At 45.9% G+C, this 27,546-nt stretch overlaps 1 protein-coding gene across 4 annotated transcripts in view; it reads right to left on the bottom strand.

Moving 5' to 3' along the window:
- PRKN (parkin RBR E3 ubiquitin protein ligase) overlaps positions 1 to 27,546 on the bottom strand; it is a 1,297,079-nt gene that overhangs the window by 52,774 nt on the left and 1,216,759 nt on the right. For all 4 annotated transcript variants that reach the window (XR_013441028.1, XM_078054494.1, XM_078054492.1 and 1 more), the window contains exon 10: positions 6,095 to 6,178. Coding sequence is in view for 3 of the 4 variants with exons in the window: in XM_078054494.1 (XP_077910620.1) it covers positions 6,095 to 6,178 (84 nt within the window). In the remaining variant the exon portion in view is untranslated. The remainder of the gene's footprint in view (positions 1 to 6,094; positions 6,179 to 27,546) is intronic.

The raw sequence follows: 27,546 nt of genomic DNA, 5'->3' as shown, positions 1-27,546 counted from the left end.
TTTAACATTTTTTCTAAGGCCAGTCTAGTGGTCATGAACTTCATCAGCTTTAGTTTTTCTGGAAAACTCTATCTCTCCTTCAATCCTAAAGGACAACTTTGCTGTGTAGAGAATTCTTGGTTGGCAGTTTTTTTCTTTCAGTACTTTGAATATATCACCTCACTCCCTTCTGGCTGGCAAAGTTTCTGCTGAAAAATCTGCTAACAGTCCTCTGGGAATTCCCTTGTACAAAACAAGTTGCGTTTCTCTTGCTGCTTTTAGGATTCTCTTCTTGTCTTTAACTTTTGACAATTCACAATGTGTCTTGATGTGGATCTCTTTAGATCTTATTTAGTACATTTTGAACTTCCTAGATCTGGATATCTGTTCTTTTACTAGGTTAGGGAAGTTTTCAGCCATTATTTCTTTGAATAAGCTTTCTGACTCTTTCTCTCTTCTCGCAGGATTCCAATAATCTGGATATTGGTCTTCTTGATAATGTCCCATAAGTCCTTCATGCTATCTTCATTTTTAAAATTCTTCTTTTCTTATTTTTAAAGATTTTATTTATTTATTTGACACAGACAGAGAGAAAGCTCACAAGTAGGGGGAGAGGCAGAGGGAGAGGGAGATGCGGGCTCCCCACTGAGCAGGGAGCCCCATGTAGGGCTTGATCCCAGGACCTTGAGATCATGTCCTGAGCCAAAGGCAGATGCTTAACCAACTGAGCCACCCAGGTGCCCCTAAAATTCTTTTTCTCTTTTTGCTGCCCTGGTTGGATGAGTTCCACTGGCCTGTCTTTGAACTTGTTGATCCTTTCTTCTACTTCATCTAGCCTGCTGTTGAACAAGCTCCTTCCAAGGAGATACTGGCAGCTTGCTTCTTTTATTGGAATAGGCTGAAGGGAGGTGGGAAAGGTGTCTGCTGGCTTCCCTTGTCTCTGGGCAAGATTGCAGCTAGCCCTCAGATGCCTGTTAAATTGGAAGCCTTGTTCTAAGGTGGCAGCTTTTAAAGTATTTCGATAAACCCCTTTCAGGGAAAGATGGTAGATCGTGTTTTTTGCCTGGTTCCTCTATGCTGAGCCCTGGGTGGGGATAGCCAGTTAAGAATTGCTTCTTTGTTTGCTACAGTTCTGTGGGACTCATGAATGGAAGCCTCTTTGACTATCAGGGCCAGGGATCAGAGACCCGTCCCTTGGGTAAGAGCCATAGAAGTTGGGGTGCAGACTTGTGCACAAGCTCCTTCCAGGAGGACACTGGCAACTTGTGGTGGATTAGAGGGAGAAGGTGAGAGAGGCATCCTCGTGTTTGCTTGGTCTTTGGGGAGGATCACAGCCAACCCCTAGTGCCTGCTAAATTAGAAGTCTGGCCTGGAGGCAGCAGCTTTCAAAGTATGCAGGTAAACCTCCTTCATGGAAAGACTGGAAGATGGGAGGTTTTGCCTGCTCCTCTGTGCTGAGTCCTGTGGGGATAGATGTGGTGATTGCGGTGTGCCCCGTAGGAATTGCTTCTGTGTTTGCTATAGTCCTGTGGGTCTCATAGTCATAAGCTTTATTGGTTTTCAGAGCTAGGTGTTTGGCACCCAGTCTTTACAGTTGGGGTGCTAGATGTAGGGTCCAAACCCTTCGCCCTTCTGGGAGAAGCTGTGAGTTGGGGGTTCCATCCTGATTGTATGGCACAGTGCCAGGAGTAGGGTTTATGGCAAGAGTGTGTCTCAGCCTTTCCTACCCATTTTGATGTGGGTATTTCCTTATTCATCTGATATGTAGGAGTCACTCAGCTAGTTTTTGGATCTCTATCAGAGGGCACTGCCCCATGTGTAGCTGTAGGTTTGGTGCATCTGTGAGTGCAGGGAGCTCAGCAGCCTCTCTGTCACCATCTTGGATGACTCCTCTCCACCATTCTTGTAGAATGCTTTCCTGGCTTCATGGTGAGAAGGGAGGTTTGGGGATGAAGGAAAGAGCTGTCATTCTTTCAAACAGCACTTAATGAGTACCTACTATATCCCAGGCATCCTGGGCACTAGAGGTTATAAGGACAAAATAGGTACAAACCTTGTACCAACAAAGCTCTGAATTTTAGTGAAGAGACAGGGAAACAATACTTCAGTGTGATGAATGTATAACAGAAGCATTTACAGTTGTAAAGCTTCAAGGAGGTAGTAGTGTGGGCAGATGGCTTCATGCAGGTGACATATGATCTGGGTCTTGAAGGTTGAGTAGGAGCTTGGCAGGCAGGGATGGGTACGCTCCCTTTAGACACTATAGATTTGTTACTCAGTGAGAGCAGTCACTGTTCCCAAACTACTTTGATCAGCTACTGCCACTGAAAATGATTTCCTTTGTGGCTTTGGACAATGCCATTAAAAATCCAGAAGTCTCAGTTTTCCTTCCAGTTGAATAGGGAGAATAACATCTACTCCTTGGAACCACTGGGAAAATTAATCAATTTATGTGGTTTGCAAGATCAAGTGTTTACTTATTAGAAAGCCTCCAGAGGGGATATATGGAAGGAGACAGAACATGAGGAGGAGAACAAGCAGGCAAGAACAAGGGGAAGCAAATAGGACTGGACTCTCATTAGCCTGTGATGGATTGATCTTCTGTCACTGATTTCCCAAACTCCCAGCAGTTTCAACCTAAAGCTTGCTCAATATTTTAAAACCAATTTAAAACCAATTTTTGAGTTTGCTTTTTTTAAAGAAAAATATTGCATTAATCAAAAAATGCATTAAGTTTAGGGTCAAGCAGCCTAACTGATGAAAAAAGCCTGACTGGGCCCCAGGAGACATGGGCTTGCTTGGCTGGATAATGTAATATCAAAGACTAGAAACCACTCAGCTTTCAAGGGAGAACAGTGGAGAGCAGGCACAAATACTGAAAGGAGAAACCTTACAGGTGAATTGAATTGAAAGGAAATGTGAAGAGGGTTAATGAGGGTACTTTGTTAGTACAAACAAAATCCAGACACGACGCTGCATCCAAAGCCTTCAGTTCCAAGAGGGGGCCTGCAATTAGATTTTATTGTCAGATGTGTAGAGAGTCCTCCTTTCAAAGATTTCGTATCAGTGGAATTGCAGAGGTCATCTGCTTTTTGAGAGAAATAGAGGGAACAGACAACAAATTGGTCCTACTAAAATAAAAGTCCTTTCTCTTACTGAATGGAATTGGGTCTTTTAGTTTGATGAAATAGTTCATGTGGTTCATCCCTTTCCATGTCCAAGAGTAGCTATGATTGAAATCAGGAGGCTTTGGAGACTTGGTAAATCAGATCATAGAGAATTCACTGGTTATTCTGTATTCTTTACCCTCCTCTGGCCTGCACCTGGAAGGCTGACTCCCCCAGGCTGTGTTGCTAGGACCCCTCGAGGTTGGCTTTTGGTTGGACGTGGAGACATCAGCAAGAGATCGGAGGGTGGGAGAGGGAAGTGGAGATGTCCATCTTCATTCCCTTCCTGCTTGGGGCCCACTTCTGGCAATGCTGGACCCTCTGTGGTTATACTGGCTGTCAAAAGGCCCCACTTCCATGGCTCCAGCCCCCAGGGTTATTCCCTGTGTGACACCATTTCCTTCTTTTGTCCCTTCAGGCCTCGGCCGGTCATGGCTCCCCACTGACGGTGCCCTTGGAGGCCCTCCATGTTGTTTGGGTTCTTGCGACTCTTCCCCACCACTGTAGGTCATCCGTGACCTTTTAGTTAAAATCTCTTCATGTGCACATTTGAGTTGGATTCTTTTTCCTGTAGGACCCTAATAAATCAGAGATGTAGGGGAAAAGGGCAGCAAAACCCCAAGAAGTTGCCTTCTGTTCTCAGGCAACAGTGGATAGACAGACTCTTCCAGCTCGGTTGGTCAATTTGTTTTGTTTCACACCCATAAGAGGGGTATGAGGTTGGTCCAGCAGCTTGAGCAAGGAAGGAAGGACCCTCGTTTCAGGGAGGTCTTATTGAGGGCCACCTCTTCCTGAATTCTTTCTGGGATAACTGTCCTGAATTAACTATTCTTTTTCTGAATTCCTATCATACTGATTGTTTGTGCAACCCTTGTGGCATCTAATAAAGAAGTATAAAGCCTGTGAGAGCAGGTACTTTATCCCCAGAGCCTAGAACAAAGCCTAATGATTATAGGTGTTTAACACATATTTGATGCATGAATGAAATAATGTCTTTTTCTTTATAGATGTAACGATCGCTCAACAAACATCTACTAAATATCTGTGCACCAGATAAGATATTTGCCTCTGTATCTTTGTCCATGCAGTATTTTCTGCTGGGATGTTCTTTATCATCCTTAACCCACTGTCCTTTTGACAAACTCTGATCTACCTTCCATGACTTTTCTGGGGAAGCATTATACAAAGCTATAGATTTCCTAAACTTCGTTTTAGCATATCAATATTGTTATATATTTTCCTTTAAGTCTCCCCTATGACTCCTTTATGTGACTCTGAAGAAAAATATATTTATCTGCAGGGGTGCTTGGGTGGTGCAGTGGGTTAAGTGTTTGACTCCTGATTTGGCTCAGGTCACGATCTCATGGTCATCGGATCGAACCCTGTGTCAGGCTCTGTGCTCAGTGAGGAGTCTGCTTGAGATTCTCTCTCTTCCTCTGCCCCTGCCCCTGCTCACTCTTTCTCTAAAATAAATAAATAAATCTTAAAAAAAAAAAAATACTTACCTGCAGTTTTCCAGCAGAATGTCTGGTGGATACAAATACCTGATTTAATGTTTGCTAATTGGTAGTCTTTGCAGACACAGGCCCCTGGGTCCTGGTCATCTATGCTTAAGGCCAGCTCTAACTTTCTTTCTCCCACTTTCCTGAGTTGAACATTAAGGTTTGAATGGCTTTAAAAAATTCTGGGGGGTTACCTCAGTCTTTAACACCAGGGTTGGTTAGTTCTTCTTGAATGGAAGCCTTTGTCCATGTTTGTGGTCATAAGAGCATATGGATGTAAGTTGCTAGACCAACTCCATTTCTTGGTGTCTTGGTCTAGTCTAGTTCTCCTGGGCTGCAGTGGTGCTGAGGCAGGGGTGTCTCAGGGATAATATTCCTGACATCAGTATGCAGTGAGCTCGTATTTGAACGCCCCTGGGCTAAAATCAAATCACCAGAAAGAGTATTTGCTGCCTCTGTTGCAGAAATGGCAATTCAGATCTGTCTCCCAATATGCTCCTGGCCAACATTTTAGAAGCCGATGAGAAGACCTGAATTCACTAGTTATGTTTATGTGGTTATGTTAACATTAGTAAGTAAGCCCACAGAATACCTTACAAAGATATACTTCTTTATGCTCTTTCAGAACATTCAGGTATTTTAAATTCTGTACTGTAAAATTAAAATGTTCTGAAATTTCTATGTCTATTTATGAGGTTCCTGTCAATAAAGTAACTAAAAGATTTATCTGGTAGATTTGATGTTTAAAACCTTGTTAACATCTCTATCAGTAGAAAAATAGTGAGCAAATTCATCAACTGTGCTGAAATTTTTATTCCTTTCCTCTAAGGTTTGGCTGATCATAATTAATAAATAAAAGAAAATGTATTTGCATTTCCCTAAGCTTGATATAGTACATTGGAGATTAAGGCTCAGTAAACACGTTCTTTACCTAATCAAGACTGAAATACAATTTAGCATACTTCATGATACTGCTTAGAAACAGTAATATCCTTGCATCATATAATACTTCTACACACATCATTCCTGGAGATAGCTTCACCACTGATTTTAAACAAGGCACTTCTGAAAAAACTATAAATGTGGGGTTAATATTGATTGCTCTGATTCAGAAATTGTTAAATTGTTTTCTCTCTCCTCTAAAGACTCCTCTGATCATGCTATGTTCCTTTCCCCTATTCCATATACCCCTGGGGCATATCCCAATGGCCATCTACAGCCCTACCCTGAGGAGGTGGGTGGTTCTGGGAGGATCGTGAGGGTGGGATAGCCAGAGTCCCATTCCCCGTGGCTATAGGCTGCTAGTCTGGTTTTGGGTTTTTGGTTTTGTTTTTTTGTTTTGTTTTGTTTTGTTTTAGATTGGAACCCTCTTGACCTTCAGGAAAAAGCTTCTGTCTCTCACCCATATCCCGAGCCCTATTTTGTAGAAGGAAGAGGGCACTCTACCTGAGTAACTGCTCCTGAGGCTTCAAATAGGGTGCTGCATTCACCTTCATGGTACGCTTCCTTACAGTCCCGGCAGAAGACGAACTGCGGAAGAACACACACGTGTTAGGGATGGGTTTGTTGGCTGCATTTGGACCTAACGTGTTTTTCCTTTTCCAAGCTCGCTACAGTCATTCCTCCGACTTGTGTGATGGCTTCTGTGCCAAATTACTTTTTGCAAAGAGAAATAAAGTTATATTTTGATGGTATTGTTCCCTCTTTACTAAATAATGTTCCAAGCCCTATAGCAGGGTTTCAAAGATGCACGAGTCTTATTTCCTATCTTTATGATGTTTCCAGTCTGGCAGAAGAGAAAATAATGTAAACAAATACCTGTCGTTGAGTGGTACTGGTGTTAGGATTATGAGGAAATCAACTTTATTCAAGAATTTCACATCCAAGATCTGTTTACATACACAGAGGATTTATAAGTTCATGTTAGTAGACTTAGTTTTGCATTGAAAGCCTATTACGGAAAGAAGAAATAAATTGTGTCCTCTGCGAATTCATATGGTGAAATTTGACCCCCAGTACCTCAGGACGTGATTGCATTTGGAAATAGGGTCTTTGAAGAGGTAAGTATGGTAAAATGAAGTCATGAGAGTCGGCCCCAATCCTGCGTGACTGGCGTCTTTATAAAGAGGAGATTAGGACACAGACACACGTGGACTGAGAGATGACCGTGGGGGGACACAGCAAGAAGGCGGCCATCTGCAAGTCAGGAGAGAGGCTTCAGTGGACCCAACCCTGCTGACACCTTGTTCCTGGGCTTTTAGCTTGTGGGAGTGTGAGAAAATAACTGTTGTTGTTGGAGCCCCCCAGTCTGTGGTACTTTGTTATGGCAGGCGCGGGTAGCTGATACACAGCCTGGAGCGGATCTGCTCACCTGGGGTTGGTGCCCCTTTCATCATTCACACACCACAGAATGGGAGAGACCTGGGGAGCAACTCACTGCTCTAGACCCTCCACCTTCAGGGAAGGAAGCTACAAAGTGAGTGCTGGAAAAAGAAGCTGTCCTCCCACCGTCGGGAATCTGGAGGCCCCTCTCGAATGACCCCATGGCCACCAGCCATGCTCCAGAGTGTGGCTAAGGGTGTGGGCCCTGCAGTCGGACACATGGGATTGAAGTCATCAGTCCGTCACCTGCCCACCGACACCCCTCGGGAAGCCTGTGCCTCAGCTCTGTGCCCTTTGAGAAGTCGGGGTAACAACAATAACTATCTTGTCGGATCCGTGTACACGGCGGGTGAGCCAGTCCACATCAGCTGACACACAACACAGTCTGAACATCAAGCAGATAACAGCCAGGGACTGTTTCCTCCCCTCCCATCCCGTTTCACAGCTGAGGAAGGAGTTGCTTTACCAGAAAACAGGTTCCCTTCCAGGAACATTCTCTAACTCCCTGGGGAGAAACACATCTCACAGTAGAAACTGTATTTGGAGAAGATGCTCTGGCAGAGAGGAGAGCATGATCAGGGAGTACGGAGTGTGGGCAGTGGGTGGTGGTTTTCCAGCATCGGCCCAGAATGAGCTGGTACTCTTCCCATGGAGAGGCAGGTTCTAGGTCTCTTCTGCTTAAATATGCATGCGTTCACTACTTGGCCAATAGCCCGTGGCGGAGGTGATGGTATGCCGCGTTCTGGGCCCAGGCCTGAGGAAACGGGCAGCTTCCGTGCTGCCAGTGTTCCCGAGAGGCTGGTGTGCAGAGGAACCCAAGCTGCGGGCCAGCAGGCAGCCGGCACCAACCTGCCCGCCGGGCGTCTGAGCCGTATTTCCAGGGGCTCTTCCATCCCCTGGATGAGTTGCCCCAGCTGATCCCAGGTGGAACAGAGACAAGCTGTCTTTATAGGACCCTGCCCCAATTACGGCCTTGTCGGAAAAAAAAAAGAGAATAAGGCAAAACAGGAACAAGACTGTTGTTGTTTTAAATCACTAAGTTTTGGGGTGTTTTTTACACAGCCATCGATAATGGATAGAGTAATGGCAGTGAGAATCCGGAAGACTCAGAAAAGTTGCAGAGGCTTGAAGTTCTCAAATGAATATTCTATAGCACAAGCCAGTTTTGCTTCAGATAAGACTGGTTTGAACTGATAAACAAACCCCCAGACAAACAGGGTACAGAAAAGTCCAGCTTTATCCCCCAATACATCACCACCCTTCCTTGCCTCCAAAAGAACAGCCCGTCCGAGGCCGTTTTCCTTCATGTTGTCTTCACTGCAGAAACACAACTCCCTCCTTCCCTGTGTCCAGTTTCTTGTTTCAACAGCTCATCTGAAAACTGTCTTAATCGCTGAGCATATTAAACAAGAAAGGCAAGGATTTGATAAGGAAAAGGCCTCTACAGATAAGAGGCAGTCTACCTTCTAGCCATCATTTTTAGAGTGTTGTAGTCTTATTTCTTCTCACAGCACAGAGACTGGTCCCCATTTTGTGGGATATAAACTTTATTTAAAGATTCAGGTTGGTGGGAGATGGGCGTGTCAGGTTGTCTTTACACAATCTGCCAACACCACCGGGTTTTAATTTCTGGCATTTTTTATTTTCCCTGAGCTGAAAGCTAATCCAGTGAACAGAGAATGAAGTGGATCTTAGGGCTTCCTCTTAAGATGAAAAACAGTTTTTTTTTTTTTTAAATTAATGTGTCCACTCATCTTTGGGTCTGCCCCAGAGCCATCGCTTTGCGCTCACGCGCTACATTCAAAAAATGCAGCCCGGACGGTTCAATCATTGAGAGGCGCTCACTGTGTGATTTCACCCCAGCGCCTTCCACGGAAGCAAGCCTGATCTCTCAGCGTGACAGGGAAGACGCTCCACATCTTATTAGCTAGTGGATGAGATATAAAATCAGTTTCATGGTAGATGAACACCCTGGAGGTTGATCAGTTTGTCAGAATAAATAGGCCTTTCCTGACACAAAGACATTAAATCCCTTTCACGCTGGGACTACGAAGAATGGACCAAAAACATAACAGGAAAGGAAGAGTGCACGAAGATGAAGGCCTCCCCGTTTCAGCATGGCAAGAGGCAAGAAAAGCTGCAATAATCTGCTGGTGATAATTTCACATTAGTGTACTTGTTCATTTGCTTCCATTCAGAGAGTGTAACTTAAAAGTAGAGATATCATGCAGCGGGCTTCCTAGTTAAATAACTTGCATCTTTCTCATACAAAATGGGGAAATACCTAGAAGGTCTGATCTTGAAAATGTTCGGGTGTTTTGTTTTGTTTTAAAGTGGGGGAGAGATAGAAGGAGAGGGAGAGAGAGAGAGAAAGAATCTTAAGCAGGCCCCACGCCCAGTGCGTGAGCCCCAGGCAGGGCTCGATCTCATGACCCCGAGATCATGACCTGAGCCGAAATCAAGTCAGATGCTTAACCGCCTGAGCCATCCAGGTGCCCCAAAAATGTTCAGGTTTTTAATTATGTTATTCAGAATTCAACCAGGTGATTGTACAAATGCTTAGGCCCTTTAGTTCCCAAACTGTGCACCAAGGCACTCTGGGGTGCCACAACAAGCTCATGGGGGTGTAATGGGATATTTTAAATTTTTGAAGAAGACACAGTGATACTGTTGTTCACTGTGTGAATTACTAACTCAAGGCTGTTCATGGTGTTACTGTGGATTGTGCTTCTCTTTTTCTGATGACATATCTTTGCAGAGCTGGGTTTTTGGTTACTGTGATAGAAAAACAACTACCATGTGAGCATCTGTCTGCAACAGGAGATGTAGTTATTTAAGAATGAAATAAAAATATTTTTTCTTGGGTCGCCTGAGTGGCTCAGTCGTTAAGCGTCTGCCTTCGGCTCAGGTCATGATCCCAGGGTCCTGGGATCGAGTCCCACATCGGGCTCCCTGCTCGGCAGGAAGCCTGCTTCTCCCTCTCCCACTCCCCCTGCTTGTGTTCCTGCTCTCGCTATCTCTCTCTCTGTCAAATAAATAAATAAAATCTTTAAAAAAATATATATTTTTTTCTTTTGATTTATGTGAACTATCTTTTCAAATGACTATTGTGTTGCTAAGACATTAATTCTTATTTATCTTACTTGGACCTGAGTATTTAATAAACAAAACTGTTTGGACCTAAGTATTTGATAAACAAAACTACATTTCCTCTGGTTTAGGAGCACCGCGAAACACTTACTGAGTTGCTAGGGGCAGGGCGGACAGAGTAAGGCTGGGGAACTCTGGCTTAGGCATACACAAAACTCCTTGAGGTAACGTTTTGGGCCAGTTTTCAAACGGTCAGTGGCACAGATATTTCCAGAGAAAGAGCTTGAGAAGATAGATCCGGCTTCCACATTTTCACATTCGGGGTGCTGACCTTGCCTGTCTCTCATCTGGGGCACATGGATCTTGTTCTAACCCATAATGCAGAAGGCTGCAATTTACCTGGGACTTGCTATGAACTAACTGTGGTCTCACATTTGCTAAAGTCACCTTAGGAGTAAATACTAATTGAAAGGAAGGGACTACCAAACATTTATGCAGTATACTTTTCCCGGATTGTTTTCTCTTGAGATAGATCTGATAAATGCCATCAATTTCTGTGGTTAACTTTAAATTAAAAAAAAAAATTAAAGACTTTTAAGGGACACCTGGGTGACTCAATTGATTAAGCATCTGCCTCCTGCTCAGGTTATGATCCCAGGGTCCTGGGATCGAGCCCCGCATCGGGCTCCTTGCTCAGCGGGAAGCCTGCTTCTCCCTCTGCCTCTATCCCCCCCTTACACTCTCTCTCTCTCAAATAAATACATAAATAAGTAAAATCTTTAATAAGAAAGACTTTAAAAAATTATAAACATTATACATACTTAAAATGTTGGCTCTCTAAACTCTATCCCTTATTAGATTTGACTAGAAAGCAAGATATATGGACTGTATTAACTTAGCTCCTACAACGTTAGCTTTCCGTGTCAACTTGGCTAGACCATAGTTGCCAATTATTCGATCAAACGCTAATCTGGGTGTTTCTGTGAAGGTATTTTGTAGGCCTACAACATCTATGCTCAGTTTGCTTTAAGGAGGAGAGATGATCCTAGATAATCTGGGTGTGCCTGATTCAACCTGTTGAAAGGTTTTAAGAGCAGAACTGAGGTTTTCCCAAGAAGTAGAGGGTCTGTCTGGGGACAACAGCTTCCGGCTGTGCCAGCCTGCCCTTCTCGGAGACCTGCTTGTGGAGTTAGGGCCAGAGATATGGCTACACTGATATAAGATAGGTTTATCTACGTATCTATAGATCTAAGGGGACAGCTGAGCATCTTATATATCTACATCTACCTCCTACTGGTTCCGCCTCTCTTTTGGGTGGCTGACATAGCTCAGCTGCTATAGAAAAACTTTACTAGGTCAGTTAATTCTTTTGCAAATGGATTGATAGAAAAAAACAAGGACTTGAATTTTCTGTTATTTGCAAAATGGTAGTTCGAATCTCTTTCCGTGTGTGTCTTCAAGCCCAAGTACCCATAGGACAATTGCGCTTAGAAGTCAACACCAGTGATGAATCACTGACCTCTACCTCTGAAACTAATAATACACTATATGTTAATTAACTGAATATCAATAAAATTAAAAAAAAAAAGAAGTCAACACCAGGAACAAGGTTATCACTCCCAACAGCGGGACCGTGTCCCTTTATTGACAATGAATATGCTAATCCAATTCATTTTTCTCTTTGGATTAGCTGCCTGGAGGTTCGTGCCAAACTTTTCACTTAACTGTAGTAACTAGCTCATCCTAGGTGCCTAAAACAACTGTTTACTAAGTGGGAAGTTCAGTACGACAAACTTTTTTTCTAAGAAGTAACAGTAAAACCATTCTTACCATTCAAGTCATATTTTTTGCCTTGCAATTAATATATGTTGACTATTCACCTTAAGGATGGATAAAATCTTGGACCTGGACCATGCATAAAAGAATCACACATTGTAATACATGAAATCACATAGTAGGTATGTATAGTTTTAAAAATCAGATCTACTTTAATGTTTAAAAGAAAAAATTCTGAAGTCAGACAGACCTGGAGACAGAGGTCTTTCTCTACTATTCATTATCCTGAGTGATCCTAATATCTCTTTCCTTTATTTTTTTTGTAAAGAAGGAATAATAAGGTAATAAATATTTAACACAGTTTCTGGCTCATAGTAAACACAATAAATGGTTTTCCCATAGGGTTATGATGCTTTATAGGCAACAAAATTCTATAGAAAAGTAAGATGACAGTGAAGCCCCTTGTTAATTAAAGCGATTCCCACTATTTTGCTGATAACTGTTGTTAGGTGAAAGTCCCGCATGAAACCGGGAACTCCTGGGAGATGCCAGGCTTGTCGACCCTCCTAACTGCGGTAGGGAGAGGGATGCTGGCCTCCCTTTGCTTGTATACGTGTGGAGGTACGTTCTCTGTCAGTCCCCTAGACCGTCCTGTATGACCACGGAGCTATATGGATTGCCCGTCATGTTCATCATTCAATATCCTGTCAGCAGAGAAGTCATTTGATTGATGTGTGACTTTGATTTCCCATATGCCCATCATGGAGACATTCAAAAGGAAATGTATGTATATTTTCTCTTTGGAAACATGAAAAGGAATCAAATGAACAGCTTCCAATGCAGAACATTCAGCGTCTGCTGATCAATACCGTTGAGAGCCAGTTGGTACCACAAGTAATGACCCTTAAAATAAGGGTTTGATCCTTAAAGTTGAATGATCTGTACATGAAAGCCCACGTTTCTTCCTGCCTGTTTTCTGTCACGACAGCATCTATTAGAAAGGCATTTTATTATGTGCCGTTTATTCCTTTCCATAGCTCTGAAGTTCTGTGTTAAAAGAACGGGAGAGAATCAAATCGTGTCTCAGGATCCCTTAGTATAGTCAAGGGAAACATCAAAGCCTGAGGCACACATCTGTGCTTCTTTGGGAGCAGATGAAATCGTTTTCTTTCAGATGTAAGACTTTCCAGAAGATGGCAGCAGTGATATATACGATCCAGCCCCGGTGTGTTAAAAATAAAGTATCCAAAGAGTAAGGCTCCCCGTGGGTGACCAGCCGCTGATACATGCAAACTGCTCTGACGAGACATGCGACACAACGGAAGGGGTGTGAGATTATAATGCACTAAGACACAATCTTGAAAAGAAGAAAGTCAGGTTATTTCCTTTCAAGTACACAGCATCTTAAAATCACAGAATCTCAGGGTGGGAAGCAATCTTAAACTACGCCGCGCTCTAAATGTAAACAAACTAAGACAATCTTTTACGTGCAACCCTCAAATGGCTAAAAAGAAACAATTTTAAGGAAGCTGAATATAGCTCAGTAGCTGAATTCCTTTGTATTTTTCTTAATTTTTAAAAAGATTTTATTTATTTATTTGAGAGAGAAAGTGAGTGAGAGAAAGAGAGCACAAGCAGGGCCGGGGCGGGGGGTAGGGAGAGGGAGAAGCAGGCTCCCCATTGAGCAGGGAGCCTGATGTGGGCCTCGATCCCAGGACCCCGGGTCATGACCTGAGCCTAAGGCAGACGCTTAACATCTCAGCCACCCAGGCACCCCTGTATTTTTCAAATTCTATACGAATCATCAAGGATGGTTGAACAGTGCCATCTAGATTCTCACAAAATACTGTGACACTGACCCCTCCCATCCCCCAAATTATTTTTGTTTTAGGGTTGCTACCATGAAAGGCCCTTACTTTCCTTGGTTTTATTTTCATTCACAGGGAGCTCTGAAAATTCCCTTTTCTTACATCATCGCGATCTCATCAAGTACTGTATGTATTCATTCAATCTTCCGGCGTGCAGTGCCTTAATTTATACATCCACTGTGAGTACGATCTAGTGGGAAATTTTTTTTACCATCTGTCTCGGAACCAGGGACCCACTAGAGACGATGAGCTCGCACAATGAAGAGACCATGTCTGCTAGCTGACCTTCGACAGGGCTGACCTCCAAACCTCGAGTCAAGAGGGGCCCCTAATAATTCTCCAGACAGGAAGCGTGGTGCTGGACAGTGACCTGTCCGACATAGAACTATAGACAAAGATATTTAAACTTCTTACTTCAAAATATTTATAGTTTTTTTTAAACCTAAAAATGCTTATTGGCCATTTATTTTACCTTTTCTTTAACAGCTTTATTGAGAGATAAGTCACATAGTCATGAGTTTTAAAAAGTAGTTTATGTACTTTTTGAGTGGATAATACATGCACACAGCACAAACTTGAAAGGTGCAAAATGTATATGGTGAAACATAAGTCTCCCTTCCTCCTTGGTCCCCTACATTGCTTCTGGGAGATATCACTGTCACCTGTTTGTATCTTTCCAGAAATTTTTTATGCATTATATTTTAAGACAAAAATGGCATCTAAGATATTGCATTCTGCCTTCTGCTTTGCTTCTTGCTTTTTCATTCACTACATTTACAGCCAGCCTGCTGAACAGCCCATTCGTCCTACCTAAGCAGCTGCCCAGTATTCTAGCTGATAGATGTGCTTTACTGCATCTAACCAGGCCCCCGAGGATGGCCATGTAGGTCTTTTCCATATTTTGCCATTAGAAACAAAGCCGCAGGGAACGTCCTCCACAGGTCAGTTTGCACGTGGGAAAGGAAATTCGTAGGATAAATTTCTAGAAATGAAATAGCTGGGTCGAAGGGCACGTGGAGTATACATTTGCACACCTGCCCTCTGGAGGATGTGGCGGGCGGTCCATGCCCGGCGGCAAGGTGTGTGAAGGCCCGCTCCCCCCCTCCCCAGCTCGCTGTGTTCCCACTGACGACCTCCGTCAAACAATGGCATGGAAAGAATCTCAAATACACACAGCATTTTTGCTAGGACCCTCTTTATCCACACTGCACCACCACAGAGACAGCCTGCTGGCCAACTCACTAACTCCGAGTCACTTTGGAGTCTTGTCCATTTGACTGTGGTCAGTCCCCACCAGCCATTTTTCTGCTTCTTGGGCCCAGGCTCTGAGACAAGGTGCATGGAGCCCGTCTTCTCTTTGTTCGCTCTGTCTGAATTTGGCTCACTTGCCGGGAGAGGACTTTAAGTGAATTTTTGCTTGGTGGCTTTAGACACTGAAGGGAGCATCGGGCTCTGTCGCCAGGGCTGTGTCCTGAGCAGAATCGGCCCCCTGCGTGGCTCGCCAGGCATCCCTTACAAGCAGCAGGGGTGTGATTTATGGCAGCAATGCTCTCCCGAATCCCTCCGCTTCCTCTCTTTGCTTTAACCCTTTTAAAGAACAATTCCTCTGGTGCCGGTCCTCACCCCCATCCAGCATCTCCCGGCTCTGGCCTTCACTTCCTGGCTTCCTGTTTCTAAAGGTTAAAGTAGGATTTGGCCACAAGCTGTGACTCTTGTATTTACAATGTTCACACCATCCACAGTCATCTAAACAAACTTCTTGGCAGGCAAATTTCTCTATCTGAAAATTCCCTTTAGCATCTTGCAAGGCCAGCTCAATTTTGCCGTAAAACCAGCATTTCCCAGACCTTATGGAGCATTTGGCTCCTTCCAGAAATGGAGCACTGGTCACAGAGTATCAAATTCAACACCACTTTCAAATATTGCCATTCATTAGTGGACCCATTCAAATATTGCCATTCATTAGTGAACATGCTTGAATACGGCCATTCATTAGTAAAATGCACAGCATATGTCTTCTCACATTTTTAACTGGTGTCTAATCCTCGTGACCTTATCATTTACAATCTGTAGCAAGGCACTAGACTTTGTAAAAATGATTACACTCTGCCAGTCAAAACGTGAAATCCAAGCCATATGGCAGTTTGAGCCCAATTTGTCCCCTGCGCCTGTGGGCATCCTTCTGCTCTCTTAGTGTAGCAGGGAGCCTGAATGTTTCCCTTGAACACCTGGGCCTGACCCCAGGCAAGCCCAGGCGGGGTCAGTTTTGGAAAGGAGCCCACCAAGTTGGTGCCATCCTTGCTGGTACATTTCAGAGACTTTGTCTTTGGAGATTTTGCAGCTTAAACGAGTAATCAACCGATCAATTACAATATATCAAGACTCCATTGGGCATTGGGCAGCTTCAGCAGTGCCTGGGGGAGCTTACCTGGTCCTGCCCCTCTCCTTGCAGTCTCAGCCAAAAGTCCAGGTATTTTTCTCTTAAGCACTGTTCTTTTTTTTTCTCCTTATACCTACCTCTATGAAATGTCTGCCCCTCTATGAGAAACTGTTCTCGCTTATCGCCTCCTCTACATTGAGAGGATGTGTGTCCTGTTCATCTCATTTCCCCAGGATCCAGTGTCTGGAACACAGGTGACCAATGTTTGCTCTGCACATGCCAGGTATCCAGCTCTGGTGCTTACAGGCGAAATAAGAGAGCGGGAGAAGAGTACCATACAATCTACAATCCTGGGCTGAATCATCTGCAGGGAGCAAGTCTGCAGAAACTCGGAGACTTCAGATGGGTTGTGGTGGGCTTGGGTCTGTGGGAAGGCATTTGCTTTTCTACCCTTCGAGCTCCATCCCCTCCTTGGGCAGTGGCTCCAGCCTCAGGCCTAATCTCCCCACTGCTGGCGCACAGCGTCTCAAACCCTCTCCCCACCCCGTCAGCCGCAGCCTCCCTCCTAACTGTTGGAGAAAGAGAGCACTGGGATCAAAGGGCAGAAATTCAGAGCTGACTGAGTAGGCAAGAGTCAGGACCAAGGAGGAGGGAGCCCCATGCCTCTTCTAGAACAGTCCCTGCTGCCCAAGTGGCCACGCCTCTCCAGAGCCACCTCTCCTCTTCCCCTGCGGCCTCTACTCAGACCACACCTGGTCATCAGCCCGTCATCCTCACCTGCAGACCTCACATTCTCTCGGAGGCTGAGCCCGCGCCTCCCAGTGTGGGCGGAGGGCCTCTCCCGGTCCCCACAGCGCTTGTGCGCACGCATCCTGGTTGCACAGAGCCTAGGGCAGCGTGTCATTATTATCCACTTCTCTGCACATCTTTCTCACTAGGCTGTGCGCCCCAGGAGGGCAGGATACCTTAGCCCTATTTCTGCTGCCCGGGCCTAACAGAGCCGCTGTCCCGTGCGCAGCAATGGACAGACGTGTGCAGAATTAACGAGCAGAAGGAGCTAGAAGTCTACACTTCTGAGAAACACAGGGGTGGCGCAATGTCAGGAGAACCCTGCTGTGAGAGTGAGGAGGTCGGCCCGGGGGACTGGACAGAGGAGACCAACACATTCGACGTGGGGGAGTTCTTACGTGACCTTCGAGCCCACACTTTTGGTGCAAGGATGCCATTTTCGGGCAACTTCAGAAGCTAAGGTCACAGGGATGGTGGAGGGCAGAGGCTTCACGGCGGAGGGATTGGATTTGGATTTGAAAACAGAAAAAGACAATGAAAAGAAAGAATGAGCTGCTATTGAGAGAGGGGGCAGCGGTGGGAGGAAAGCCCTGGAGAATGTCAAGGCCCGGGAGACCCAAACACTGCAGAGGATCGTGGAGGAAAGGAAGAGGGCTGGCTTTCCAGGCTTGCGGAAAGTCGGAAGTCCCGGGACAGCAACGTGCCGGCGAGAAGGGTGTCTGCAGGAGACCCCTCTGTGCAGTGCTATGAACCTTCCGGAGTCAAGGGGCAGAGGGGGGTCGCGCAGACCTGGGACAGTCATCGTCATTAGGAGATGACACGGGAGTTGAGAGAGGCCCAGCCGTGCTGAGGACCCGGCGGATGGAACAGCGCCACCCTCCCGTTCCCCGCAGGACCAGCAGCAGCAGGACCTGCAGCCTGTTAGAAGAGCGGCCTCTCAGGCCCTGCCCCGAGGACTGACTCAGAATCTGCATTTCAGCACCACGCCCGGCGACTGGAGCGCACACAGACCCTTAGAAGCACTGCCCTCGCTCGTTCTCTCCGTGAAAATGTACTGAGCACGCACACCATGCGCCGGGCAGCCCGTGCCTCCACAGAGGTGGGGAAGATGGAATTGCCAGGCTCCCGAGGGTCACTGTTCACCCTCCCTCTTACCCTCGCTTCCTCTGCCCTGCCCTCCCTCCACCGGAGAGGTGTTTATCGAGAACATGCAGGTGCTGGGCAGGGCAGCGCAGACGGTAACCACGCTGGTCATCGTTCTGACCTCCTTGAGTTTACATCCACTGCGTCCTCCTCATGGTGGTGGGCAAGGTTCTGGGGGAGCACAGGGTATGGGCACCCACTACCCTGGGCAGTCATGCTAGGTCGCCAGGAGGAAGCAGAGGGTAAACTGAGGTCCGGTTGAGTTTGGTCCAAATGATAGGCCCCCAAATAGTGCTAATTCCAATGTTTGGGCAGTGCAAGCACTGGGCGTTCAGGGGGAAGGATGGCTCTTTACTCAGCACCACCGGGTGGGCGTTGCTGAGAGGTAGGGGAGGTGGTCCCAGGCAGGGCCGGGCACTGGGGTGAGAGTGAGGGTGAGGGCTGGAGGGGCGGCTCTGTGGGAGGCTGCAGGATTCTGGGTGGGTGGCCGGGGCAGGAGGAGGGGCTGCAGTGTGTGGGCCCAACCAGCAGCCAGACAGAGCCAGACTGGGGGCGATGAGGAGCTGGAAAGCCTCTAGCACCCACAGCACAGCTATTTCGAGAGCCAGACGTGGGGTGGTGGGAGAAAAACACTCACTTAGAAAATCAATTTTTGATCCTGGGAATGCATTACCAATAAAACCCAGCGGGAATCAACTCTCTTAGAGTAATTCTGCAGCATTTTTGTCTCTTTGATTCCGAAACCACCGGCAAAAGGACACAGTCTGAAACAGCACTGTCCATTAGAAAGAGGAGTAATTTTAAAATGTGTTAGTAGCCACATAAAAAAGTAAAAAAAGAAACAGGTGACATAAATATTTAACCCAATATATCCCAAATAGTATTTTCAACATGGAATCAATACAAGTGTTGTTTTTTGTTTTGTTTTGTTTTTAAGATTTATTTATTTATTTGAGAGAGACGGTGGGCGGAGCAAGGGGAGCAGACTCCCTGCCAAGCAGGGAGCCCGATGCGGGACTCGATCCCAGGACCCTGCGATCATGACCCGAGCCGAAGGCAGATGCTTAACCAACTGAGCCACCTAGGCGTCCCAAGTGTTATTATTTTACTTTTCTTCCTCCATGAATTCTTTGGAATTTGGTGGGTATTCTACAATCACGGCACATCTCAGCATGGACCAGCTGCCTTCCAGGTACTCAGCTGCTGCACGTGGCTGGTGGCTACCATGCCAGACAGGGAGGTCTGAGAGGAAATCTCTAGTCTGAGGGCTGCTCGGTTTAGGAACAACAGAACAAAAGGAAGCAGAACTCCTCCACCAGGATATAAGTAAGCAGGGCAAGGTGAGGTGGGGGCACAGAGAAAATAAGAAAATGAAGAGCGTGCACGGAAAGAAATTCATATATATTTTTTTCTAATAAGGGGTGCTCTTTATTTTTAGCCTTGGAAGACTGGCTCTGCAGTGTGATGGACGAAGGACCCATAAGACACAGAAAATCAGTCAAATTAAAGAAAATGAGGTGTAACTGTTTGCAGTGAGAACTTCCCTGTCACACACTCTGAGTTTTTTGTTGAAAGAAAACCCGAAAATCAGTACTGGCCTGAGTTATCGCTAACTTCCCTGGGTGTCACGGGCGCCTGATTTACCTGCCTGCTCACTTTGTCAGATTGTGTACCCTGGGTAGATAGTGTCCTGGCCATTAATCATGACATGGACTGTGGATCCGACTTGGGCACAAAAAACCGTTTCTGATGTCTGTGACACCATTCGTTTAAGTGATAGCCACAGGATAAACTGAATAAATACAAAGTCACAGAAATCCGCAACTCCAGTCCTGTCGGTTTGACCCGGTATTGTTGACGTCTTGTAAGTCAGCCAGTCATGGGGCCTGGGTGAAGGATATTCGCTTTTACGTGTGAAGGATCAAGCCGGAGCCCTGCGTTGAGAAGCCTTAGACCCGCACAATTTGAGCAAGAAGACTTTCGTTTGCCAAGTTTAGACGGATCCCAGTGAGTGAAGGGCCGCTGACACCAAAGCACCAAACAATTCATTTTAGGCACAGGCTTCCAGGTATAAAGTAAAGGAGCCACGCGGATGTAATGTGCAGCACGGGGTCTAGAGGTAATAACACGCTAGTAGATCTTCCAAGTCCTCATCAGTAGGAATTTTTTTTTTTTTTGCATAAATAGGGAATTATGTTGTACCCCTGAAACTAACATAATGTTATATGTCAGTTAACCTGAATAAAAAAAAAAGAAAAAGCTTTCATTTTGAAAATTAGAACCAGGACCTGAATTTCATCCTTGAAGTCAAGCACACACTTGTGACAGACGCTGAAACAAACCTCAAAACCATCTCTGGCCCTCTCCACGTGCATGACGTCACCACGCACGGTGATTCCAGGTGTGTGGCATTTGGAGTTTGGAGGCCAGCCACCCCCTATTTAAAGTTCTGCTGGACCTCAGCCGTTCTCGGCCCCCGGGCCTCTGGCCTAAATTGTCATTCATGACGATTCCAGCTCGAAGCTGGAGAGAAGAGACAGAGAAGAAGGGCCTGGATGTTCATCCACACACCAGTCTCCGTGGAGCTAAGCCACTTAACGCTTAGACGCTTCTTACCAGCGTCTATGTTCTCAACACTTGCTCCAGAAAGTTCCCAGCTTGGGTGCCTGCTCGCGGCGGGAGCATTTCCCACGTTATCCCCCCTGATAGGCATCTGTGCCCTGGGTAGCAGACAAGGGTGAAAGCCCACAACGCTGAGAGAGCCGGGCCCCACCTTTGGTCAAGGCAGCACGAAGACCCCTTGGGACAAGTGTTTTCGGAAGATAACACCCGCCTTGGGGGGGGAGGGAGCGGCAGCCCCAGCCCCGTGCTTCGGCGACCCGGGAAATGTTATTTCCCAGCAACATACACCTTGCAGCATCTGACTCAAGTGTGAGATAAAACCCAGACCTACAGGCCTCTCTCCCGTCTAAGATTTTTTCCTCCTGATTTTATTGCTTTTGCAAAAGAAGTAGAAAGAAGCTAATTAAGTGCAGCTAAAGAGCGAGCACCTGGACTCCGGGTCTCAGAGCTGCCAAGATAGCGGCAGACTGCAGGGGACAGAAATGAAATGTCGTCTGCGTGGCTGCCTCTTTACCTTTTTGTCCCAAAGCATAAGAGACGCTCATTAAGCCAAATAACGATGAACAGAGGAGTGTAAACGGTTCACTTTGCGATGCCCCCCACTCCTCCCCCTTGGTTTGGCGCCAGAGAGTGTTAGAGCCACGGGGCCCTGGGAGAGCGGATCGATCGTCTTTACGGTGAAAAGGCACCCCGTTTCTCCTGCCATTCTCACTCATGTTGGAACATAATATTATTCTGTATTTTTAAAAAATTGCTCAACACTTGGGATTATGCCAGGCATAATGGGCATTTAGTGAGTATTTTTAGGGATAATTATAATGATCTAACACCTTATTATTTGAAATTCTAGTTCTGTGTCTAGAATCAAATTTTCAAAGGGCTAATAGCTCATAAAGGAACCTTTGCTGCGATCCTGTGGACGAACGGCAGACTGCTCACTCGTCCATTCCATGAGCGTTTGCCGAGAGGCTGCGCCGATGGGGCAGTGCGGGGTCAGACAGGGCACAGGGGAAGGGGCCAGTGGGCCTCTGGGATGCTGGGTCTCTGCCAAGCCACCGCCTCTCCTCGTGGGTGTCCCTGGTGGTGCTCCTATGCCCAGCTAACCCACAACAGTGGTACTTTGAATCTCAACTAGGAACTCGCTTTGGGCAGACTTCCCTGACCCCAAGCCTGGGCTCACTGCTCTCTCGGCATGCTCACCAGCCTGTCCCTAACCCTAACCTCATTCCCATCACCTGTGCTTGGTGTGTCCTTATCCATCATCCCCTCCAGACCCAGGTTCCTTGAGGGTGGGGACGTGGTAATGCCCACCCATGTATCCCGAGTGCTGCTATCTCTAGCACTTGGCCCTGAGTATGTTCGTGATTCAAGGGAGCCAAGAAGGAAACGGAGAGCTCCTCAGACACGTACACTACACCATCAGTGCTATGACGGGGGTCAGACCCGTCCCAGACGAGGGAGTGGTTTGCTCCCTCCAGGAAGTCTGGCCAAATTCCCCAGCCCTGGTGACACTTCCAGGCTTGGAGGGGAAACTGGATTAAGTGAGATGAAAATAGGACCATCCTACAAACTAAGCTTGTTATGGTTTCCTGTCTCAGTGACCCCGGCAGCATAAGCCAGTTCCAGTTAGTTAAGATCCCAAATGAAGATAACAAAATGTATCAGGATGTCCCCCCCCGTTTACATGACCTGTAATCATACATTTCTATGACTGCATGTTCAGAAAGGCTTTTCTGTCGGAAAAGGTATCATGGTGTGTGTCGTTCGCTGCAAATGACGCGAGTCACAGTGACATTTCTTCATCAGAAGGCTCTGTGTCTAAGCTGTGAGATGCTTATTCCAAACAAGCCACAAAACTGTGCGGACGGCCACACCTTCCCCTTTATTGCTACAGAAAACCTGACACCCTCCTCTTTCCAATCAGCAGCAACATACTTCTGAAAAATGTTAAGAGTTGGCTTTCCAGCAGGAAAGTATAATCTCCTCCGATTCTTTTTTTTTTTTAAAGGAACTGATGCTCCTATTGGGATGGTCTGACATAGGTTTATTATCTTTTATTTTCATTGAAGGCAGGACGATTGACTAAATGATAAAGTTGCTTCTTACCAGCTCCTTTGGCTTGAAGACTCTTTGACCTGAATACTGATTTATGTCCCCAAGCAGCTCCCTCAGACCTTTACTTTAGTGCAGACCAAGAATAAGCCGCATAGCGTGAAACAGGCTTTGTCACAATGACAAGATTTACAATGGGATTTGAGGGAAAAGGCCATTAATTGCCGTTTGTTGTCATACGATCATGTACCTCTTTTCCCAGATTGCTGCTCGCTGGTGGCAGAAGCCATTGCTCACCGAGTTTCTCTACTGAGAAGTGGGTCCCCCATGATCAGCATTTATGGCCAGGTTCTCGGGGATGCGCACAGGACCCAGGGGTGCTCGAGGGCTCACAGCCAGGCAGGCTCATGTTCCGAGTTTCACATCCTGGGGGTAATTTACGAAGTGGCAACCGGGGACCAGGAGTAGGATTAGCTGACTCTGTACCTGTGCTTTCGATACGGCAGTTAAAACAGCGGGTATTTTAAAGAGGATTTTTGCTCCTATCAATTTTGAAAAATACACTTTACTTTGCTGACGGGGAATGTTAAGTTAGTCTCAAGAATTAAAATAAGGTTGGGCACCTGGGTGGCTCAGATGGTTAAGCATCTGCCTTCAGCTCAGGTCATGATCTCAGGTCCTGGGATGGAGCCCCCATCAGGCTCCCAGCTCAGCGGGGAGTCTGCTTCTCCCTCTGCCGCTCTCCCTGCTTGTGCTCTCTCTGTCTCAAATGAATAAATAAAATCTTAAAAAAAAAAAAAAGAATTAAAATAAGGTTCATGTTGGTAATAAACCCACTAACTAAAGAAGCTAATGAGCAGTCTGTGGACAGGAATGACCCTGATGACCCCCTGGCTTTATTTTTTTTCCCTACAAATATTGGCGATTTGATACAATTCTTACATTTACAGTTAAATCTTCCCACTTAGTGCCTGATCTTCTAATGTTATAAAGTTTAGTGTGGTGCTCTCTGAAAGGCAGCTTCCCATTTTTGCCATGTCTCAAATCCATCAAAAGTGTCCAGTGGGCGGCTCCAAGTTCTCCTTTTGGAGCGACATGTCAGATTTAATGCTTCAGTCACTGAGACTTGATAGGAACGTCTTAGTCTGTGCTTCTGATCTGTGGCCTGGGTCATGCTTTGAGTGCAATGCCTTCCATGTCATGACAAAGTGGTTTCTCAGTCGGTATTAGCTCAACCAAAATGCCTGCTAGACTAATGGCAATAAACCGACTTTCAATAAGCAATTTCTAAACTCCTTTATCCCCAGTAATTTCCATTCCATTCACGTGGAATGGATTCTTCTCTCTTCATGTTCAGGGATCAGCAATGTTGAAATGAAGTACAACTTATTTCTGTCAATCTGTGCTCCTTACCGAGTCATGCTCGGCGCTGTCGCCACAATCTGGGATTTGTAAATTTGCAGTCATTCTTGCAGGCAATGAATTATGGTGTCAACACGATTACATCATCCCTGAAGAATGTGGAAACGCAGCTGGAATTAGTAAGAATGTTCAGGCCCTGGTGTTACAGGTTAGGGCGAAACTCCCACTGCGTTGGAGACATGATGCATACTGACTGGCCAACCAAGGCGTTAGGTTTGTTTGATATTTTTAATAAAATAGAATTTTTGAGGAATTTAAGATTTACTTTTAATTTAAGATTAAGATTAACTAAATTACATTAACCTCAAAGCTCTATAATAAGTATGCTCTGTCATTAAAATTCCTTTATATTTTTATAAATACGATTTCACAATTTTTTGCATGGGAAGTCATGCCAAAATTATTCCAGTTATTCCAGTTATTACAAGATATGATCATGGTAGCTGATTATGAGTGAATCGTAAATATAGAAATGTGCTGACGTGAGGAACAAGAAATAACAGTGCTCATCCTCTGGCAAGGGTGAGAGAGGAGGGGGTGGGGAAGACACCAGCCCCTCTGTTGGCAGGAAGACCACTCACGGTACATCTGTTTTCTGGGAGGCAACTTCACCTACTGGACAGCTTAATTCCATGATGACGCTAATTGTACAAAGCACCTTCCATTTCATAACAGCTTGACAAAAGAGAGGAAAAAACCCACTGCCATCTTAATCATTGACATCGATTTAAAACATTAGCCTGATTTCAGAAATGTGAAAACACATAAAAATGTGCTTCTTGGAACTGAGGAAATATTCGTATGCAGAGCCTTAAAAACATGCACACACTTTGACCCTCAAATTTTCTCTTCTAGGAATTCTTTCTAGAAGGAAATAAGAAATACATATGCAAAAATTCGGCCCCAGGAAGAGTATCACCGTTCTGTAGGATAAATACTTCAGTAAATCACAGCGCAGCCTCCGGAATGGATGTTAGGTCACCGTGAAGCACGGCGTGCTGGAGAAATGCAAAGATGTTTGTGATGCGTATTTAGGGGCGAAAACTGCTGACACGGCACATCCACATGAACTCATTTCTGTTAAAAAATAGTGTGTGTGCATGTAAAGAGCATCCAAGAAGCTTTGCAGCAATGAGTCAAAAATCCCACCTCTAACTACATGGGGTTAGGGTTGCTTTCTTTTTTTCCCCTTTAGTTTTTCTCTAATTTTCTGACATGTTATGATGAGCATACATTGCTTTTATAATACTGAAGATCTTTCAGTTTTCATTTGACAAAGGTATTTTGGATGAGTTCATGGACTGGGTTCAGGGATCAACATTGCTGAGGGCTGATGAGCATAGATGCACCCACTGGCCAGAGGGTCAGCGGCGGTGTGGATGGATGCATACTGAATAACAGGAAGCATCTGAAGCCGGGAGAGAGACAGTTCTGTGTCTGCTGTTGGCATAAATGATTGCAGGGTTATTCTTCTTCTTTTTTTTTTTTTCTGTACCCAAATAATATCACTCGAGTCATCCATGGGGGTTAAAAAAGCATCCAGAGGTATAATTCACAACGACGCTTCCTCCCTTGCTTTATTGAAATCTAGTATTAGGAAATAGCTAAAGAAATCCTATCCAAAATGGAGAGGGCTTGCCCATTTACATACTATTCCCACAACAGTTCATAAGCAAACAGCAAGTCTTGCAGATGCTGTACTGGAAACGTCAATTTTTCAAACACTGTGGTTGTGTGGTTGAGAATAGCCTTCTATACTACAAGCATTTTGGACAGAAAATCTCTCAGACTATTAGACCATTATGTGTTCTCTAATGTGCCAGGTTATAATGGCCATATGGCTCCCGGAGTGGGATCTTCAAGAATAAATTACCAAATGGCACATAACACACTAATAAATACATCGAAGTGGGGAAGGACCCAGTCTTTTCAGTCTGGCACCTTTCCAGGGGCAGAGACGGTGACTTTCATACCGAAAGCACTTTTCAGTTCAGAGAAAAGTTGTGGGCTTGGCCGGATACTTTTAGATTGACAGAAGGTTCAGTGGAATCACATAAGGCTGTCACTATAAAAATGAAAGCAAGCCCCAACCTTGGGTTGATACTGCAATAAATAGCAATCTGGGGAATAAGAATTTAAAACCCTATTGAAACCACGTGTTGCAAACCCAGTTCTCTCTCCTGGTCTGATCTGCGTTACTGGGCCACCTGCACCCCAGCTTACAGAAGCACGCCTTCTCCACAGCAGTTTGCCTTTCCCTTCACCACCAAGCTTCTCGCCGCTCCCTCAGATCAATAGAACTGCTATGTATCTATATACATCCGAGTAGCAGATCCATTCTCATAAAGTTTACCCTTGCCTTGCTTTTCAGCTGAGAAGCAGAATTGAAAAATATTTCAGTGAGTATTGGAAGCAGGAAGATTACATTCTGTCTTACATGTATCATGAATGAAAGTGCTAAGTCAGGATGAAAAAGATCACGGGTGTCGGCCCGGAGCTCCCCGTGCACCTGCTGGGTCAGCAGCTTGGTGTTTTACGTACCTGCTGCCCTTGAAGAGGTGGAAGGAGAAGACTTCCGGCGTCCAGTCCCAGGAGTGGCAAGGAGCAGGGGCAGGCTCGTGGGCAGGGAATCTGAGAGCGAGCATGAGTGGGTGTGGGAATATCAGTGAGCGTATCTCACTTGGGTGCAGTGTGTGCATCTGCGGGGATACATGGCTGCCCCGAATGCTCGTGTAAATAGCACAGGCACGTGGCAGCTGGTGGCCCTGGTGCCCGAGGAGGTGGTCTGCCGTGTCCCCTCTGGCCTGTGTCGGGGATGGTGGCCGGAGCTGCTCCAAGCGTGGCTTTCGCCTCGAAGATCCGGCCCTTCGTCAGCTCTGTGCTGGCCTGGAGGAGGCACATACCCTCCAGGTACAAGCAGCTCTGCCCGGCCTTTCACTAAGACCAGGGTCCCCGGGACCAACTATAGCTGGGCCACCGGCGTGAGCGTTCAAGACTGCACAGCGTTCGTGGCTGCCTAAGGCCGTGCTCCCGGCGGATGCTCCGTGGAGCCCAGGACTCTCGGCGGTGAGACGGGAAGAGCGAGCGATTTCCTACACTCTGGCTCTCGGCTCTCGTCGGGGCCAGACAGCTGGTTATGAGGAAGCAGACGGAGCTGGGGCAGGTACCAGGGCAAGGGAGGGCGGGGAGGAGGACCTGGTCATCGTGAAGACCAGGAAGAAGTGCCCTTTGAAATACACCACCTCGTCTCATGAACATGCTATGTGAAGGGTCTAGACGCCAATAGCACCAAGCTCAGAAAGTGAATCGAGGAGCTGATGGAATGTTTCATCCCCAGAAGGATTGGAGACTCCTTAAACCAAAACCAAACAAAG

This window comes from Halichoerus grypus, chromosome 9 (assembly GCF_964656455.1).
Source record: "Halichoerus grypus chromosome 9, mHalGry1.hap1.1, whole genome shotgun sequence".
NCBI lineage: Eukaryota > Metazoa > Chordata > Mammalia > Carnivora > Phocidae > Halichoerus > Halichoerus grypus.
Note: the sequence above shows the minus strand (reverse complement) of the source record. Positions and strands in the feature narration are given on the sequence as shown.